Consider the following 19,059-nt stretch of genomic DNA (forward strand, 5'->3'; position numbering starts at 1 on the left):
TAGATTATCTGCCAAACCAGCTAGCTTGGTATCATCTGCAAATTTAACCAGTTTTTTACTTATATTCCTATCCAAATCATTTATATATTGTAAGGTTTCTAAACTCTTCTGGGACTCCCCCCAGCGGGACGACATGCCAAAGAGCATTCCAAAGTGTGATCACCACATCTATGGAAGATAGCCTGTCAGTTGTCGGGGCAACAGCGGGCTCCAACTGTTGTGGCAGTTCGCTGCGAAACTAAACCCAAAAAGATGGCGGTCACGCTATAAGCACCTGCCATTGATGGGTGATGCAAGGAATATTATAACTGCAGGGAACAGTATAACTTGGCCATTAACCTGGCCATGACGCTGCCTGATTGCTATGTCGGTGTATAGGAGAGTGGTAGATCCCGCTACAATAAATAACCGTGCTGTTCCTGTTTCAAGCTGAATAAAGTTGGTTTTGCTAAAGTACTGAGACTCAGCCTCGTGTTTTGGGGTGCAAGGCAGGGACTCACACATCACAATATATTAAACATAGCAGTGGAACTAGCACTGACCCCCTGTGGGACACCACTTTTAACATCAGCCAATTCTGATAGGGTTCCTCACACCATAATCCTCTGCTTCCTAATCGTCTAATGTTTGCACCTATGTGCACACCACACTCTGAACTCCCACTTCTTTTAGTTTGATGCACAACCTCTCATGTGGCACCTTACCTTTTTTATATAACAGGATATTATTTGCCATTTTCCAGTCCTTCGCAATTTCACTAGTGCACAGTGACTTGCCAAAAATGTGTGTCAAGGGTTTATATACAGGGTGAGTCGAAATTATGTTAACACTAACGGTACTACTATGTATATACTTATATTCAATTTTTGTGGACAATTATGAACATGATGGTGAACAGGTTGAGACATTCCTGTAAATCATCTTGCATATATGAAGTATGTTTTGTGAATAAATTGTTTCTGCCATTCAAATCTACATTACTAAACGAAGGTTGTATATATGCACGGATGCCAGAAGCAAGCCGTGCCGAAAGCACACGCGCTCAGCGCCCCAGAATCAAACCCAGTGGCTTCCCAGAGTCAAACCGGCTAAATAACCAAGTGATTGGATTGCTTCCTGGAGAAAGCCACGTCTTTCTAAGTACTGACAGTGTTGATTCTGAAGACGAAAATGAGCATCTTAATTTCCCTTTAGAATATTTAAACACTATTAACCCGGCCGGATTACCACAACACAATCTTAACCTTAAGGTAGGGGCAATAGTCATGCTATTAAGAAACCTTAATACTAAACAAGGTTTATGCAACGGTACACGGTTGGTCGTGAATAGCATGAGACAAAATGTTATTGAGGCACAAGTGCTTACGGGATCCCATACTGGCAATTCTGTTTTAATTCCCAGAATTGACCTTACAAGTTCTGACCTGGAATTACCTTTTAAACTTAAACGACGCCAATTTCCCATTAAGGCTGCATTTGACGATCAACAAATCCCAAGGACAAACCATGGACAAAATAGGGATTTACCTGTCTGAGCCTGTATTTGGACATAGACAACTTTATGTTGCCTTTTCAAGAGTCCGGCGTTCGTATAACATTAAAGTGAAGGTTTTAACTACTCCATACCAGGGACAGCTGATTCAAGGACAGGAAGCCATCTTTACCAAAAATATTATTTATAAGGACATTTTTGATTAACTATTTAAATTTACCATTTTATGAATTTTTGTTTCCAATTTACTTCATTTAAACCTTTGCACTCCAATATTTTTTTTCTTATGAGTGCAGTAACTCAAAGACATTTTGGACTTAAATGATATAACAATTAAATTTCAATTTTAGTTTTAATAAATTGGTTAAAGTTAGTACAAATATATTTATTTAATTAAATGAAAACTTTCCCAGGACGCTCCCACCCTCAATGATTTTTCATCCCTCCAAAGATCGGAGGGAACAGAAAGTGATTGCCATTCTTGGATTTGCGATTCTTTAGAGAATTGAGGGTTTACTGGTTTAACATAATTTTGACTCACCCTGTATGTACTTGCTAACCTTCTTAAGAACTTGAGGGTAAATATTATCTGGAGAATACTGGAGATTTGTTTGATTTCAAAAGTACTTCTCCCTCTACAGTTTCCAAAGCAATCAGTACCTTGTTAGTAGTCACTTTTATTGGTGGAAGGTTATCCACTCCCTTACACGTGAAGACCTCAGAAAAATGTGAGTTTGGAGCATCTGCTATTTCACTGTCTGTACTTTTTATTTCCCTTTTAATTTTCCAGATACACTTCACCTCTTCCTTGGCTGTTTTTTTACTACTAAAATACTGAAATAATCTCTTTGGGCCATCTGTCACCTTATCTGCTATATTCTTCTCTGACTGCCTTTTAGCCTCCCTGATATCCTTCTTAATGGCCCTCATGTTCTCATACTCTCTATGATTCACATAGGAGTTATTGGTCTTATACACCTTATACAGCTGTTTTCTCCTTGGCAGCTTTTTCAACTCAACTCATTATTAGCCCACTGTGGAGTTTTTAAATCATATTTTAGGTATGTATCTGTCCTGCATTATATGTAAAACTAACCTGTTCCACTGCACCTCAACTGTTTCCGCACTTAAAAGCTTATCCCGGTCTATCCTTTTTAGACTTTACCTCATCTTCTCAAATTTTGCCCTACCAAAGTTAAACTTAACAGTTTTAGTCTTACCAGCTGCACTCTTCCAATGCATTAAGAACTGTATTATATTATGGTCACTTGACCCTAGTGGTTCAATCACCTGTATACCCTCAATTATACTGAATGTTACAAAACAATAAATCTAGTCAGGCTTCACACTGCATTGGTGTTTTAACATACTCTGTTAAAAAAAAAAACAGTCACTGATTATGCTCCGCTATTTGCAAGGTTATCCCAGTTAATATTCAGTTAGGCAGTCTCCCATGACAATAATATCTCCCTGTAATCTTGCCTTTTTAATATTATCAAAAAGATGTGCATTGAAATTATTCTCTGCATTGGGCAGTCTATAACACACTCCAAAAATACGGTCTCTTTCCGTAATGCTTTCCAGAGGAAGCCACATGTCCTCACTAACATGGGGCTCATTGTCCAGCTGAAGAGAACTTACATTTAAACCTCCAGCATAAATTTACATTTATCAAAGAGTGTTGCTTTGGTGAGATACTGATTCTTTCTAGCCTCATAGAATCTGTAAGGAGCAGAAGAGAACTCAGAAATTCTATATCTATAGGAGATCAATTAATGAAGACTGCTAGCTTCCATATCTAAAGATAATTGTGTGTTTGTATGTAAATTTGTTTCATTAGTTCTATTAGTTTTTGAAACCTGAAGGGGCTACACTAGAATTCTCTACAGTTCGTTCAGCGTAGCATAAAGAAATTATGAGAGTTCATCTGGTTTTCTTTGGTACTACAGTGCATTGTATATTTTTGCTTCATTCTGGTCCTAGACTTTATAAATGCTGTTGTGGTAGCAAACTGGACCCACTGCAATTTGCCTGTTGGACATGGATTATTATTTTTTTTTATTTCTCCCATGCCTTCAGTACCATCCATCCACCCCTTTTAACGAGTAAGCACAGAGATATGCAGGTGGATGAGCTTATGGTGTCCTAAGTAATGGACTATCTGTTGGGCAGACCACAGGTTGTGAGACTTAAGGATTGTGTTTCTGATATGAATGTGAGCAACACTGGAGCACCACAAGGAACAGTCCTGTCTCCTTTTCTCTTCACTCTGTACACCTCAAACTATAAATATAACACCAGGTCATGTCACTTGCCGAAATTCTCGGGTGATTCCGCCGTTATGGGTGTATTGATAAAGAGGATGAGACAGAGTGTAGGAGTCAGGTGGAGAAGCTTGTTTCTTGGTGCAAAGAGAATTGTCTGCATTTTAACATCACCAAAACCAAGGAACTGGTTATAGACTTCTTCTGTACCAAGGAGCCTCTATGTCTGGTCACTATTCAGGGAATGAATGTAGAAGTGGTGCACTTGTACAAGTACTTAAATGTACCATATTAATGACAGGATAGACTGGTGTGAGAACACATAGGAACTATATAAGAAATTTTTTTTAGGAAAATGTTTTCTTTTAACACATTTAACACAACTCTGTGATGGCCAGTGGAATGTTCTATGCTGTGGTGTGCTGGGCTGGTAACGTCACTTCAAGAGAGGCCCACCAAATTAACAAACTAATTAAAAGGGCAGGGTCAGTTATGGAACACTCTCTGGACACCCTGGAGGTTGTAGCAAATGAGAGAATTAAAAGAAATCTGAGTGTCATTTTGAAACATGCAGCACAAATGCATCTATCTATCTATCTATCTATCTGGCTGGCTGGCTGGCCCGGTCCGGTCCCGAGTTCCCTGGGGACAAATACAATTCCATCAATGTGATTTACAGTTACCACCAATTGCTAATTAGAAATCTTGAAGGTCACAAAACCACTTGTACACTGCACCTATACAGATGCTAATGGAGTAGATTCCAGAGATTTTGAACTATATTAAGTGGGTATAGGTATGATGTGTATGCATATGTGTGTCTGAGCATTATGGCTAATTGAATCTCTTCATTTCCAATGTGCAGAGTCACTTTTTCAAACATAGCATTGTTAATGCTACTATAGCTAATGGCAAAATTCAAGAACACTAATGGTGCCTTCAATTTTACTGAGCTTTTTTAATGTAGTAAAACATAATAGCTTCCAGACTGAATAAGAAAGCAAGCAAGTTTAAGATAGAAAACACGGTCAAACTGGTAAATTTGTAATTTTACCATACTAGCACATTTTAGAGTTCATGAAATGTCAAGTCAAGATATTAATTAATGGTGAGCCATTTCTCTTGGGGTATGGTGCTTCATTGTTTAAATGCAAAGATTAAAACTAGCTGGACAAGGTTTTTTTTTATTGATACATTGACTCATAGTGTACTATGTTTATTGATTAAGCAGTGCTTCCTAGTTCTTTTTTCTTTCAAATATATTTAACTGCAGCAAATGAAATATTTAATGTGCTATATTAAAATTAAAATATATTACTCAGATCCCTTTACTTTGATAGTCTTTAAGAATGCTTTAAAAGTGTGATTTTTTAATATACAGTACAGTGCATCAGTGGTTTCCTGTTTATTCAAGCACAAAAAAACAAAATCAGTATTTGATATTTTTAATATGATATGTTATTTAAAATTCTGACGGTGGAAAGTGAAGCCAAACACTCAGTAGAGTGTACTATGTGATTATATATTTGTACTTAATAATTGTTTTTGCTAGCTATAGGGGTTTGCTATAGAAATGTGTCTATTATTAAAATGAATCCTTGATATCTTGTAAGGGTTTTGACCAGTATTGTGCTCTATCCCACTCATATACTCAAGCTTCCCAAGTATCTATCTGTAAAAATATAAAATATAATGTTTGTGTGGAGCTTAAAGGTTTTAAGATTAAAATATCATACCATAATGCAATAAAATATGCACTGGATTAGAAGCTCTATGACACATAAGATGGATCAATGATTGACTGACATGAATCCAATATTAAATTCTTTGAAAGTTCTTATTTTTGCTTTAGTGGATTAGCAGTGCTGCTTCTTGTCACCGTTATAGTATCTGGGGCAGTTTAATATAAATGAATCAGTAATGTTTGTCTAGGTAAGTGTGTTAAAGAGTAAGGATTTTTCCACATTTAAGCTGTGATAAGTACAGCATTTTCTCATTTTGAAATTCATCATTTAACATATATTTTTTTCAGTTGGAAAATTAATATCAAAAGAAATACAAAATAGAATTGTTGAAGGGTTGGATTTTCAGCCATCACATTATTCTTCAGTTATAAATGTCATCTTTCAGTGTGAGAAAATCTCATTGTACTTAGAGTTAATAATCTCAGTGCCTTGTGGACTGCTATACAGTTCAAAATTGTCCATTTGAATTAATGGGGTTGGGGTGGTAGTTATCAATGAAAATAATTCAGAACCTCTGTATACAAATTTTTTTAGTTTGTAATTATAAACCAATTTGTTTAATAATATTATTGCAGCTGTGTTTATCAAAAATTACCAAAGTTCAGTAATCAAAATGGGATTCAGCAATAGGTTGACATGTTGAAATGATTCCACAGACAAAATATCTTTGTTTAAAAACTTTAGTAAAAATTCAAAGTAAAACAGTTCACACAGAATAGAGAAAGGATTGATATAGCAAAGAAAAGTTCTTGTTAAAGAAAAGTTCTGTTTAAAGCTTAAACAATCTTTTTTCATTTCTTTAAGTTCTCTCATACAGCTGAATCATTTCTAAATAGTCAGAAAAATGTAAATTGCATGCTGTAAATGGGTCTTTCAGTCCCTGCTAGCACTGGGACCTATTCAGGACAACAACTGACTCAGTTAACACACTGTGTCTTAGTTATAGGAAGAAAGTTCTATCTCATATTAACTTACAGGGGGTAAAATGCTATACCATTGTCTATGACTATGAAAGAAAATTATATTCTATTTAAATTAAGCAAACACTAGTATGAGTTTAACTTTCTAAGATTGGCTCTTACAATTAGAAATGACCAGTATATGAAATGTGTTTCCTTTTTGAACCTCAAAAAAGGTTTTTACAAGTATATATTTTTATTTGTGGATGTTTTGAAAAATTGTGCTTATTCCTTTAAAAGACCTCTGCAGTCAGATCTAAAGAGAGCTTTCAGATCTTTACTGTATTTCTGCTAATGCTTATGCACATTTAAACAAATACAACACAAATAAACACGTCTTTCTTTTTTCCTGTGTTATATACAGTATTTTTTTCAGTCCCCTCTTTTGCATGACAGGACCACAGAGACCTCTGTAGATCTTTGTAGCATTCCAAAAGAGTCTACTCTTAGAGAGACCATCCCAGATCCTAAATATCCAAGACTCCTCCTAGTCTCAGGAGGATACAGCAAGATACGATACAGCGATACAGCATGAAGGCAGTAAAATCATAATAAAAAATAGCTAGTATGAGAGACTGTTGGATGCATGCTTTATTTTCTGTCGGAATTCACAATTTAGTGTTCTTACATTTGATGGAATTATGATTAGAAGATAATAAAATTTCAGAAAGTCTTTTAAATGTCTAGAAGTGTAGTGTGTAGCTTGTTTAGTGATAAGGTACTTTCTCAAATATTCTTGAATGAAAAAAATAATACATGTAAATTCTACATGTGAAGGCTCACAATATGAAGTACTGTGTTTCCTTTATTTATTTATTTATTTTTTAGCATGAAAAAAAAATGTATTTCTTACACCTTACTAAGTTCTTATTTTAAAATGTACATTTAATGTAAGTTTGGTGATTTAAGCATAATTTTTAATAGATTTTCTCATATTCAACTTCTATAGTCTATACATAACATGTATACATACATAACATATAGGCAGTGTGGTGTAGTGGTTGAGGCTTTGGACTTCAAACCCAGAGGTTATGGGTTCAAATCCCATTACTGACACTGTGTGACCGTAAGCAAGTCAATTGACCTGCCCCGTGCTCCATCTGGAAAATAACAAAAAAGCAATGTAACTAATTTTATCATAAATGTTGCAAGTCACCTTGGATAAAGGTGTCAGCCATATAAGTAAATGTAAATAATAGCTACAAAGAATGTACTTTTTCAATAAAAAATGTTTAGTATTTTTTTTTACTTTTGGGGAAATATTTGTGAATGTTATTAAGTTTTACTAAATTATTTATAGTATACTGTATACTCTATATTAAGTATTTATCCATCCATTTTCCAACCCGCTGAATCCAAACACAAGGTCACGGGGCTCTGCTGGAGCCAATCCCAGCCAACACAGGGCATAAGGCAGGAACCAATCCCGGGCAGGGTGCCAGCCCACCGCAGTATTAAGTATGCATCTTAAACCTAAATATTTAATAAGGTATTTACTTTGGCTCAGCGGTATGGTATTAGAGAAGACTGTACAGAATGGTGACTTAGTATGATGGTAGAATGCTGGGGAGTAAAATCTGGTGTTTTAGACTAAAGAGCTGAAGGCTTATGAGGCTTGTAAGTTTTGAGAGACTGTTCAGTGAGAAACTATTCAGGAGTACACCTCTTATATCTGAATGGAAAAAGCTTTCAGGGCTTTATTAGTAGCAGGGGAGTTTCTCTTTAAATTCACTCCATATAAAATCCTAAGGCAAGGTAATTTCCACAGTCTACAGAAGCTAAGTCAAAGCCTCCTAAATCTCTCCTGTGAGATGTAGAAACTCTAGGCAGTGTGGATTTTATTCCTTTGAGGTTTTCTTCTTTTAATTATGTCTGTGTTACAGTTTACAATGACTATATAGCTCAATTATTGTGCCTGCTCTTGTGCAGCCACCCAAAATAAAAAAAGAGTTGTCACTTAAGGAGTTGTTCATTAAGTTGAAAGATAAACATGTTGATTAGCACGTGCAAGTTAAGCATTTCACTGTCCTCTGTACATGTGACAACAGTAACTCTGTAAATCTATAGGTGAGGAACTGGTAAATATGGAGGAGAACTATAGAGTATATTGGAAGTTACAAAGTGTGTTTAAGTTGACCAATGCAGTGAGACAAAAAAAAAGCAACAAATACAGTGGCTGTGAATCCACTACTTCTGCTCGCGTGTGAGTTTTTCTTCCTCTGTATTTTTAAGTTATGAAACTGCTTTAAGGGTGCTATAACTCAGCAGTAGTTTTTGTGTCCAATCCTTGAGATGTACAGTATCTGGTCATTATGAGCACTGCAGAAAATCATTATTACTCCTCAATGAAACAAATAAAAAATAATTTTCTTTTATTTGAAAGAAATGACTGGTATTACTGTGTATAGTTTGTTTTTCCTGTTATACATGATGTTTTATTATCTTCCATTTTTTTGCAGATTTATTCAGGAGATAGAGCACAATATGGGCACTGGACAGGGCAAGCAGTGCCAGCTGAGGACATTTCTTACCTACTATATCAACGATTACTTCCTCAACCAAGTCAGAGTGGAAATTAACAAAGAAATTGAAGCTGTCACAAAAGTATCTGACCCCTTGAAAATCCTTGCTAGTCCAGACACAATGAAAGTGCTTGGAGTTCAAAGGCCTCTCCTGCAGGTAAATAAACATGTTTTCCTTAAAGTTTTTCACAAATAAGAATGTTTCTCATTGTTCAGGTTATTTATAGTTGCTATTTGCTGGCTGCATTTACATTTGTATATCGTTTTTACTAACCTCATTTTAGTCAATCAAAGGCATAAAACATAAGAAAACCTGTGAGATAAAATATTGAAAGAGTTCAGAATGTAAGATTAAAAAAAAAAAACTATCCATCATTCTATTTCTCATACCAGAGTTGTGGGAAGTTTTTTAATTATTTTATTGGAGGAAAATAACATTTCATACAATCCAATCGAACTTGCGCAACAAAGAAAAATAACATTTCATACAATCAAGTTGAACTCAACAAAACAGAATTTAATCCTTAAACCCTCACCCAACAGAAGGAGAACTGAACCAACAGCATAGGCAAAAATTTAAAAAAATACAGAAGAGAGAATATCCTTTTTGCCAATATAAATGCCTTTTCTATAACTTTATTAATTAAAAAAAAAAGTTTTGAACAGATCCTCTAAGTGTGAATTAGATTTTTTCCATTTCCAAATAGTATAGAACATCACTTACCCACTGACTTATAAAAGGTGGTTTGAGATTCTTCCAGTTAAGCAAGATAAGTCTACATGCTAGTGGAGGAATTAGAATCAATTTGTCCTTCTCCACTTTAAGCCCATCTAAGAGTTCACCAAACACAGCTATTAATGGTTTAGGAGGGATTGTGACACCAATGCTGTCTGAGAGGCATTTAAAGATTTTGGTCCAAAATGATGTTAATTTGGTGCACTTCCAAATAAATTTTATGTGTTAATTCTTTGGGTTTTTCTCTCACATCCCAAAAGGTATTCTGTTGAGTTTAACTAGTGATTCCAGATTAACTCTTTGTAACTGTTGGTGTGTACGTGAGTGAGTGGGTGAGAATCTTATGTTGTTGCTTGTACCAATTAACTGCATATTGATCAGGATTAGTTCAGTTGTGCTCTCAAGTATTGCGTATAACAGGCTGATTTTTACATTTATAACAATATTGAAATATTATTCTTAACTTCTGAGCCATATTTATATGTGGAAACAAGCAAAACATCATCTTATCAAAAAGCAAAGCCATTAAATACATTATAAAAAAATAAATGAGTTAAATGTTCTGTCACTTCCATTAGCTGACAGTCATTTTTTTAGTTTTTGTATTCTAGAAAGTATTGAAATATTATTCTTAACTTCTGAGCCATATTTATATGTGGAAACAAGCAAAACATCATCTTATCAAAAAGCAAAGCCATTAAATACATTATAAAAAAATAACTGAGTTAAATGTTCTGTCACTTCCATTAGCTGACAGTAATTTTTTTAGTTTTTGTATTCTAGAAAGTTTGTCAGGCTTTGTTTGAATGATCCAGGTGACAGCATTAAACACCCTGAAACTAGCTAACAAAATAAGTTCAGAAACAATGATGAATCAGTGTAAAAAAAATCTCAATTTATACTCTGTTTGTCAGTAGTAGAGATCTATTCGGTTTGGAGACACAATGCAGATATTTTCCATCCATTTCCAATTCTTATGAGCTGGCTTTTTCTGTTATGAAAGGGAGCTACTACTTTTCTTGCTAACATCGGGTGTAAGGGAGGAATCAAACTTCAGCCTGCTGTCACAACAGTCTGCCTGCAGGACACCCACTCTGACTTACATTTACAATTGTAATTGTAATGTCAATTTACAAATCAAATGTAGTAATAAAAAGTCTGTAAAATAAGTTATTTAACACAGCTATTGCATCTGTGCTTATATGAGATGTAATTTATGAACATATGAATTACTATTAATTTTGTACATGGGCCCAGTTTAACTCAAGTAATTTAGTTTTAGTAATAAAATGCTTTAATATTCATCAAATAATTACAGGTGTTTCTAAGGTCAAAAGCCTAAGGTGGTAGATACATCTCAAGGCTTGTGGATTAATACTGGTAGTACCAGACTTATAGGTTAGCAAGTGGCTAAGGAGCTGGCATCCACTTCTTCCAAACCACAGTGCAATTCTGAGTCAGTCACTTAACCTACAGGTAAACAGTGGAACCATGCGTCTCTACATGTAAGGTGCAAAGGAATGGCAAATGTAAAGAAAATTGTTCCTAGAAAAAATCCACTTACTAGATGAAAAAATGAACTATTATTGAGTTCAGTATGATGGAAAAGATAAGATCTTTAGGGTTTTCAGTTAAATGTAAAATAGTATAATGAAAATAGTACTGTGAGCCACCATACAGCAATGACTTCCTGTGATTTTAAAACTTTTCTAGTCATTTCTTTAACTCTAGTGTCACCTGGCCTTAATATCTTTGGATCCACAGTCTCTGGTGAACTTTCTTGTGCTCACTATATTAATCTCAAGTGTTAGGGTCTTAGAACTAATTGTATCTAGGAGCTTGAAGTTTTCCACTAACTTTGATTTATAACTCTGAGAGTGTTCTTCGACCTTCTTTAAATTTCACCTCTAGTTTATTTTGGTTCCACAACCGGATCATTTCACCTATTTCATTATTGCACTATTCTTCCTGGCAGAATGGAAATCCAGCAGTCGATAACACAGCGATAGTCTAATTCACATGTCTGGTGGTTTGTCAAAAAGCAGATAGTCTGACATAGTGGCTAAGGCACTAGATCTGAAACTGAAAGGTTGTCGGTTCAGTTCCTTGTGTGCTGATGAGAAGGGTACTTAATCTACCTGAAAAAAAATGTGAACAGTTGTAATATTTCCTGATCTGGTTGGCCAAATATGCACTAGCGGAAAGTGAAAAAAAACAACAAACTACAGAACTTACATTTAGGTAAGAGAATCAGCTGATTGTGTTAAGTAAGAACATGATGACACACAACGTTTACTTAAGGAATAGAGTGTCATGTGTTACAACAATTTATATTAATATAAGGTGTAACTTCCCTCGGCTGCAATACATGACTGTGGTCTGGTTTGCAAATAATCGGGCATATCATAATTGTTTTCCTGTGGACTGGGAGTGCAATTGGCTGAGGATCACTAAAGATTCTGAACATGGGAGACAAGCTGGTCAGGGAATTTACAAACAGTCTCTAGAATACATTAACATATGCAGGTAGCAACAATGGCTCTGATATGTGCTGCTGAAATTGTTCAGTTTCTGTTCTCATTCATGTTTACATTCATCTGTATATCTAGGCAGTCCAGAACCGAGCCTGCCACTGTGGGCACCAACTCTTACCATCACCAGTGCACTGTGGACACAAATTTCTGCTATATAGGAATCCGGCTCAAAATGTTATTTGCATGAACACTGCATGATGACATCTATCAGGCATGACGAATTATTCACAGGGTACAGCACAGCAGGTGATGACATGTGAGCCCCACCTATTGATGGCAGTATATGGGGTATAACCATGGGGTGTGCCACTAACCATAACACTGACCATGTCCTCAGTCTTTAACATACTGTATTACAGAATTCCAGACTGGGACCATCCTGGTGTTCTTTTTGTTTTTGGCTAATATATAATAATAATAGATTTTACTGAAATTTAACCATAGTAAAACAGAGTTTTAATCATTAAAGATTTGTCAGTAAATGGCATAAAACCCCAGGGGCACTGCATTTTTTTCTCTTTTTTTTTTGCTCTGTAGAAAAGCTGATGTGGACAAAATAAATACAGTAAACTATTTTGCCAGACAGGTACATCCTGATTGACATATTTTTTCAGGTGCTAGGCATCTGTGAATTCATTTGTTCATGATACAAAGGTGGAGAAATTGAAAATATAAAAATTGTAGCTGTTGCTTTGAGTGCAGTTATCACTTCCTCATCTGTACATAGAAACCTGTGGACACAAGAGAGTTGCTAGGACTGGTGAGAGTGAGATTGACAATGACGTCTCTTTTATTAATAACCCAGTGGTATTCAGGTTGATTATGAGGATTTCTTTTCTTACAATCTGAAATGTTGCTGACAAGCTGTGGGTATGGACAGAAGGGTTTCCTGGTTTCAGTGCATTGTTCACAGAGTTAGTCATATGCCACTTTCCACCATTTGCTGAAATGTGCATTTTGCAGGAGCACTTATAACAGGATTCCATTCGACTTTAAGGTCCTCTCACAAACACACTGCTCCTCAATTGAAATATTTTTTCCCAATAAAAATGACATTCTCTTCTCTCACACATACTGTATAGCAGAGCTAACAAAACAAATCAAAATGTGCATGGAACTTTCTGCTAGCTTCATCTGACTACATTTGTTGCAGATAAAACTAGTGAGACTATGAGACTATTTGTTCGTTATATAATTTGTATGCTATACCCAAAACATTTTAGCTGCCCACTTGCCTGTCTTAATCGCTAGTTCTACTACCAGATAGGTATGATGAAAGCTTTTGCATCATTTGTGTTCATTTATTTTAAAATAACTAACAGTGTTTTTATGATCACAATATCCTATATCAGTATGAAACTTGGAATCCCTCCAGCAATTACTATGAGTTGGAAAAATGCTGCCGTTTTCTCATAATTCTTCCGTAGCATGACTTCACAGTGGCAAAAAAATCTCAATCTAATTCTCCTGCAGACCCTCTTCCCCATTACTGATTGATTGATTTAATTAGAAGCACATCTTGGACAGTCTTTCTAAATCTTAGAATGATTGCATCCATAAATCTTCATTTTGTTTCCTTTAGTAAATCTGTACAATTTGTAACATAGCACTAAACATAATCATATAAAGGGCATTTTTATGTCTGCCAACAGGGACACCTGCTTTACCTTTTTGCTGTTCTGTTCTTACCATATTTTTAGAAAAGGGAAGTGTAGGACTTAATACATAACCACACATAAATGAATTATTCTAACATTTATTTTATTATTTACAGTGCAGTTATTTTTGGCTTCACAGTATTCTGTTTCTTGCTTTTTTTCCCTTTTGCTCACTATGCAGTTTTCCATAGTTTAGAAATACAATTTGTTTCTCAAGAAAGTTACTTTTAAGATAGTATGCATTTTTTTAAATTATACCTGTACATCTGTAGATGAGAAACTTGTGAAAATATGCGCAGTGTTTCATAAAAGAAAATAGTCAGCTGGCAAGGGCACTTAAGTTGGTTTGTATAACTGTTCAAAGACTTCTTTTTGTTTTTTGGATTAATAAGCTCATTACGGTTGAACTTTATTGCTACTCATATTTTTCTAGATGTTTCTGACAGTGTCAAATAGTTGGAAAGATGTAAATGAGAGAATGAGATTGCAGTGCTTGCCACAGAGTGTATCCTCGTGTCTGTGGCAGTTTTTTTTCTCATGCTCCACTATTTCTTCACAAATATGAACTTGGTTGTCAGATTTATGAACATATGAACAAGTCTAGTTTGGCCTGAGATGAGTGAGTGGGTTTTGTGGTAAACTGACGTCTGTTCCATGGTTGGAGATGGCCAGTTAGAGACAGGGAATGATTAGGTTACCAGAATGACCAGGCCCTGGTGACCTATCGGGAAACATATACACTTTTCGTAAGATGACCATAGGGAGTCAGGACCTCAGTTTTACATCTCATCTGAAGGACGGGGCCAGTTGTTACAGTACAGTTTCCCTGTCACTACACTGGGGCAATGGGATGCACACAGTAAGCACCCCTGATGGCCTCACCTATACCTCTTCCAGCTGCAACCCAAATAATAGAAAGGAATTAATGACCACTATTCCTATAAACACACAAAAAGTACCAAAATATATTCTATTATTTCTGTTACATATTAATAATGATCACCACCTACAAATCCATTTGAATGGTTTTGTATTTATTTGTCTATTAAGGCACAATATGGTTTTCTGCAGATCTTAAAGTAACAAATTAATTGTTATCCAATTCTTCTGAACCATTTTGCTTTGTTGATCCTCCATGTATACTTGTACTCTCAAAAGGCTTGCCTTTTCTTTCTGCCAGGGCTGTGCTGATGGACAGCTCATTTGCAGCCGATTTCAGAGTTGGCAGAGTTGAAAATATTATACCACCTTGGGACTTTTGGCTTTGTGGTTTGAAATAAGAACAGGTTTTCCAAAGCATCCTTAATTATAGTGTCAGGAAATGTTGGTTTAAAATAGTTCTTTTAAAAAATAGTAGTCGGTTACTTGATCATAGGTAATATATCAATTATAGCAAACCAGAGGAAATGATATAAAAGTAAATGTTCATACACTGTGTATGTGTTTTCAACTTTGAATACATTTATTACTTTCAGAATTCTAGGAGATATATTTTTCTTGGTCCTTATTTTAAATATTTTCCTAAGGTCAGAGAAACCCAAGGGCATCAAGTATCTCGTCTAATAGCCTTGGGTTAGTGTCTTGAGCATTATCTTCTGAAGATTTTTGAAATATGATATGTCATTTGTTTTGTTGTGTATCTTTGTTCTAATCACAGTTTAGTTTTTTTTTGTTTGTTTATTTGCTTTATATGATTGAATCTTGTGATTATAATGCACTTTTATATGCTTTTTTGGTTCAAAATATTTTCTGTGTTACCATGATAAATGACTCATTGAGTTTTCTCTTTTTATTTTTAAAATTTGTACTTTACCTTGTTGAAGAATAATGACACAATGGAACTCTTTTGGAAAGAACCTACTTTTAATGTTCTTGGCCAAAAATACACTCTTTGATAATTCTTTTCTGTTTGACATATATTCCACTAAAGAATATAATATCAGACCAGAAATAATGCTGTTCAAAGTTAAATAATGTAATCAGATAAAAGAGAACTTTTTTGTGCTGCAGTGGATTCCCAATATGTAACACCCTACTATACAAACTGGTTGTAGATCACTCCCCCCTTTTTAATAAAAACTCACTTTTCACCTTGTTTTTTTATCTTTTTGTTATTTAAGTTACTATTTCTATGTGTATAACATTTGCTTTTGAAATAACATGTATCTGTATGAAAATATTAACACTGTTATCAAGTCTGGTTTCATATTAAGCAGTATAGTTGAATCCTGTTCTGCACTTTAATGCAATATTCCCTTCTTATTTGAGTAGAACATGAAACCCTATTTCAGCGAACTAGGACCCCATTTAGAGGTAGCTTGTGCCTTGTGGCACCAAGATAGGCACTTGCCTATTTAATTGATAATGAATGAATGGTTGTTCCATGAGCAAAACTGTGTTATGTACAATACATTATTGTACATTATATGCAATGAGAAATTGATGGCATTTCGTCTTATTTTTTTTAACGCAGGAAATGCAATTGGGCAATTTCCACAGTAAGATTAAGACCTAGTTTGCATCAACACAGATACATTTGAATTGGCATCTTTTGTTATTTGGTTTGGCCATCCTTCAACCACTGAAAATGTGTTGTTTCAAAAATGCTCTTCAGAGTGTGTAAATTTGTAAACATAGGCTCCCATGTAGCAGTGTGGATGGCAAAAACAGAGCTTTTGAAAACACTGCTTCATAATTGTCATGTAATCAGGCACTGACTTCAAGTTGTTTTGATAATTTCCTTTGTGATCTCATCTTTACTATCTGGATTAGCATTGTTTAACTTTTCTGCATCAGCTGATGGGTGCTGTGTGTTGAAAAACTCAAATATTTCACAGCATTTATTTAAGCAGGACTCCCAGTCTATATTTTCCAAGGCTTTGGCAACCTTATATTTGCTTGCAAATTTAAAAGCAGTTGTATTTCATTCTCTGTTCAGAACCTTTAGTTTTTTCCTCATTCTTTCAGAAATTTGATTTATCTTTGTGTTTATCTTGCAATGAGCTGATGCCCCGTCCAGGGATTATATGCTTGCAGGAATGGGTGCATCCCTGGATTGATGTATGTAATCAATTAAACATCCTTTTCAGAGATATTTTGGCAAGGTGTCCTCGGAATTTAATGGATGTTTCAGGCAATTCACAACACAGTGAAACCAAACGTTTCTCACCATGGTGATAGCTCACATTGCCACGTGGTGGAATCTTCCAGATTTATGTAAAGTGCATGCACAAGTATAAACAGTAAACCGCTTGCGTAGCAGTAGCACCCACTGGAGCACGCATCGCATTGTGTGAACTATAAACCTGGCCTTATACAGGCTTGTTGCTATTGGTGTAAAGGAGCCCTAGTAGCGTTTCTTGACAAACTGCTGAATAATTTCTTTGCTGAAACTATTCAGTGTTAGTGAGTCAGAGAGAGGATGTGTAGCATTGTTCATAATGACACTCAGTTTTGTTTTAATTCTCTCCTTTGCTACTACCTCAAGGGGTTCAAGGATGCATCCCATAACTGATTTTTTTTCCATTGTTTGATTTTGTTCTTTCTTAATAGCAGTTATGTCTTCGCCATCTGGTAATTGAAGTTTTCTTGCTACTTGTTAAGTAAGTTAACTTATTCTATTATTGGTTTGTTTACTGAATTCATTTCCTTGCTTCTTCTTTCTCTAATAATTGCTTAAGCAATTCTTATTGGTATTTGTTAGTTTATTGCTTAACTAGATGCGTTACCCTCCTAAGATGGGTTGACATATATGTGATCAATGTACAGTCAATGACAGATTGAGGAGATCGTTCCTCCCCCAAACTATGCGACTCTTCAATTCCACCCGGGGGTGTAAACGTTAACATTTAACATTATACAAAGTTATTGCCTGTTTTTCACCTGCATTATTATCATTCTTTAATTTAATATTATTTATTGTATCATTATGCTGCTGCTGGAGAATGTGAATTTCCCATTGGGATTAATAAAGTATCTATCTATCTATCTATCTATCTATCTATCTATCTATCTATCTATCTATCTATCTATCTATCTATCTATCTATCTATCTATCTGATCTTTGATTTTTTTTTTTGAGACTTGGTCTTGTATAATAATATGTACCTGGAGCCTCATTTATAAAGCTTGCATATGCACAAAAAGATGCCTGACATTTGTGTACGCAACTTCCCAAGCAAATGTCGAGATTTATAAAAAAAAAATTAATGTGAAACTTTGTGTGTATTTATTCTGACTAATGCATTTCTGAGAAACTGGGAAATAAAGACAACCTTGATCGAGAAGGGAAATGCAGCCAAACCAGCTAAATGACGACTTACACGTATAATAATTCATGCCAATGACCTGTTATTGTAATATGTGTTGACGTGACAAACTTATTACACTTCAAAAGTAATGAATATGAGGCAAAGATTGTGTTTTAGTTCCCTTTTAAGAGGGCCAATACTATGTATTTGCATTGAAGAAATGTTTTGTTTTTTCATCAGTTTACATCAACTACCTGTTGTCACTTCTCTAAGAAATGGCCTACATGTCAGGAATATCTCCGTCAAGCTTCACTTTATCATGCCTGCTGTGCTGGAAGCCGTTAATTGACCGGTAAGGCACTACATCTAGTTTTGGTATGATGTAGGCGTACACACATTAAACAAATGTGTGTTTAATGTTTTTAACAACATAAAAAGGCAATTTGCAGCAGTGTCCAGATCTCTTAATTTAGTTGGAGCACTGTTACTGAACTTATATTGCAATAAAGGAATGTAGTGAGAATAAAGCTTTTGTTAACTGTTAGCATTTACATTCTGCACAAGTCATCCAAGATGTGGCTGGCAAGCATCATGTATCGATGGCCTGGGTCAGCCCATTATTCATTTATTTTGAGGCAAAATAGCATTGACAGATGTGATGGGAACTGTACGTGGTGGCTGGCCTGTTAGTAAGTTAACCCTCTGAACACTCAGTGTTTCATATGGCATGTACTATTCATTGTAAAAGCAATCATGTCATTATATGTGCCAGGTGCTTGTGGCTATCAACTCAGACGATGGTGCCTTTCACATTTTCCTGACCCCAAGAGCACAGACGAGAGGCCTTAGGACCAGTTAATACTTCAGGCTCAGAATGCGTATGCGCACTCATCATGGCT

The 19,059-nt window shown here is 35.3% G+C and overlaps 1 protein-coding gene across 2 annotated transcripts in view; it reads left to right on the plus strand.

Annotated features, from left to right (window-relative positions):
* The window catches only part of exoc4 (exocyst complex component 4), a 447,737-nt gene that overhangs the window by 273,747 nt on the left and 154,931 nt on the right, over positions 1-19,059 (plus strand). For both annotated transcript variants that reach the window (XM_028814392.2, XM_028814398.2), the window contains exon 11: positions 8,920-9,139. In XM_028814392.2, the coding sequence (XP_028670225.1) occupies positions 8,920-9,139 (220 nt within the window). The remainder of the gene's footprint in view (positions 1-8,919; positions 9,140-19,059) is intronic.

This window comes from Erpetoichthys calabaricus, chromosome 1, assembly GCF_900747795.2.
Source record: "Erpetoichthys calabaricus chromosome 1, fErpCal1.3, whole genome shotgun sequence".
NCBI classification, from domain to species: domain Eukaryota; kingdom Metazoa; phylum Chordata; class Cladistia; order Polypteriformes; family Polypteridae; genus Erpetoichthys; species Erpetoichthys calabaricus.